Source organism: Trichinella spiralis (genome assembly GCF_000181795.1).
Source record: "Trichinella spiralis strain ISS 195 chromosome Unknown Scfld9, whole genome shotgun sequence".
Classification (NCBI taxonomy): Eukaryota; Metazoa; Nematoda; class Enoplea; order Trichinellida; family Trichinellidae; genus Trichinella; species Trichinella spiralis.
In genome coordinates, this window is record NW_003526948.1 from 920,590 (window position 1) to 921,750 (window position 1,161).

A 1,161-nucleotide genomic window follows, 5' to 3' on the forward strand; every position below is an offset into this window, starting at 1 on the left:
TATCTGTTTGTTTGTATTACATTGCACATTTATCTTTTTTTTTAGAAAAATAAACTTTTTCATTAATAAAGAATTGCTGTTGTTGTTGCATTGTTCTTGATTTATATTAAAAGAAAAAAATTTTTTTTCTTACTTTTAAATAGATTATTAATTTACATGTGTTACGTATATTATTTCATTTTCCCCCATTTTAACTGTTTTGTTTTTGTTCCTATAAACTAATTAATATTGCTGGCTGGCAACTAGTAATGGCAAACATGATTTTTCCCTTTTTAACTAATCCTACATGAGCATCATCGTTAAGAAATAACGCAGTATTGGTCTTTTGTTACGTCTGTGTATTGTGTCTTTGTATTTTTTTTGTAATGAAGAAGCTTTCCACACTCGACATCGCCAAATCGTATCTTCTCCAACGTGCCAATACTTACCTCACTTGACCAACGAACGGAATTGACCAACGAACGCAACTGACCAACAAACGATTCGATCCAACCTATCCACAACCTTTCATCGATCTTGGCTTTCTCCACTTGTCTTCTTTCTTGTCCATGTGCATTCTTTTTCCATGGTTTGTTACGTGTTTACTTATTTGTATGCAATGCTTTTCATGTGTCAGAGGTTTTACAAAGTCAAACTCAAAATAAAAGAATCAGAGAAAAAATATTTGGAGAAATAAATTAAAAAAAACATGCAAATGTACAATATAAGAAGAAAAAAGTGAAAATCAAAGAAATCAATAGAAATAATAGGAGAAATTAAAAAATGAATAAAACGTATAAAGTAAAGTAAAGAAAAGTAAAGTATGAACGAATAAAAAAATTGAAAAATAAAAATAAAATAAAAAGAATTTGCTATGGAAATGGTACAAAATGAAACTATTTAAAAAGAAGAAAAACAAAAATTGCAAAATGAACAAAAATCAAAAATTATTTCGACACATGAAAGCAGTTGCATACATAAATTTTGCTGCGTGAAAGACCAAGTACTGCATTAATTCAAAACTCAGCCATGTAGGTTGGTCGTTAACTTAATTACAACTATGGGATAACTTCGCCCTTTCGAAGTATCCCAGGCCCCAAAACCTAAAGAAATTGGGGTCCCAGGAACTTTTGTCTTTCTCTTGTTCCGGCTTCGGGGGGCCCCCCAACTGGTTCGGGGGGC

The 1,161-nt window shown here is 31.5% G+C and overlaps 1 protein-coding gene across 1 annotated transcript; it reads right to left on the reverse strand.

Moving 5' to 3' along the window:
• Positions 1 to 55: 55 nt before the first annotated feature.
• On the reverse strand, positions 56 to 991 carry Tsp_09542a (conserved hypothetical protein; the record flags this gene model as incomplete). Its single annotated transcript, XM_003371272.1, has 4 exons — positions 980 to 991; positions 578 to 634; positions 385 to 557; positions 56 to 95 (listed from the first exon to the last, which is right to left on the reverse strand). Coding segments are annotated over exons 1-4 (282 nt in total), but the record flags the coding sequence as incomplete, so codon positions are not given.
• Positions 992 to 1,161: the final 170 nt, after the last annotated feature.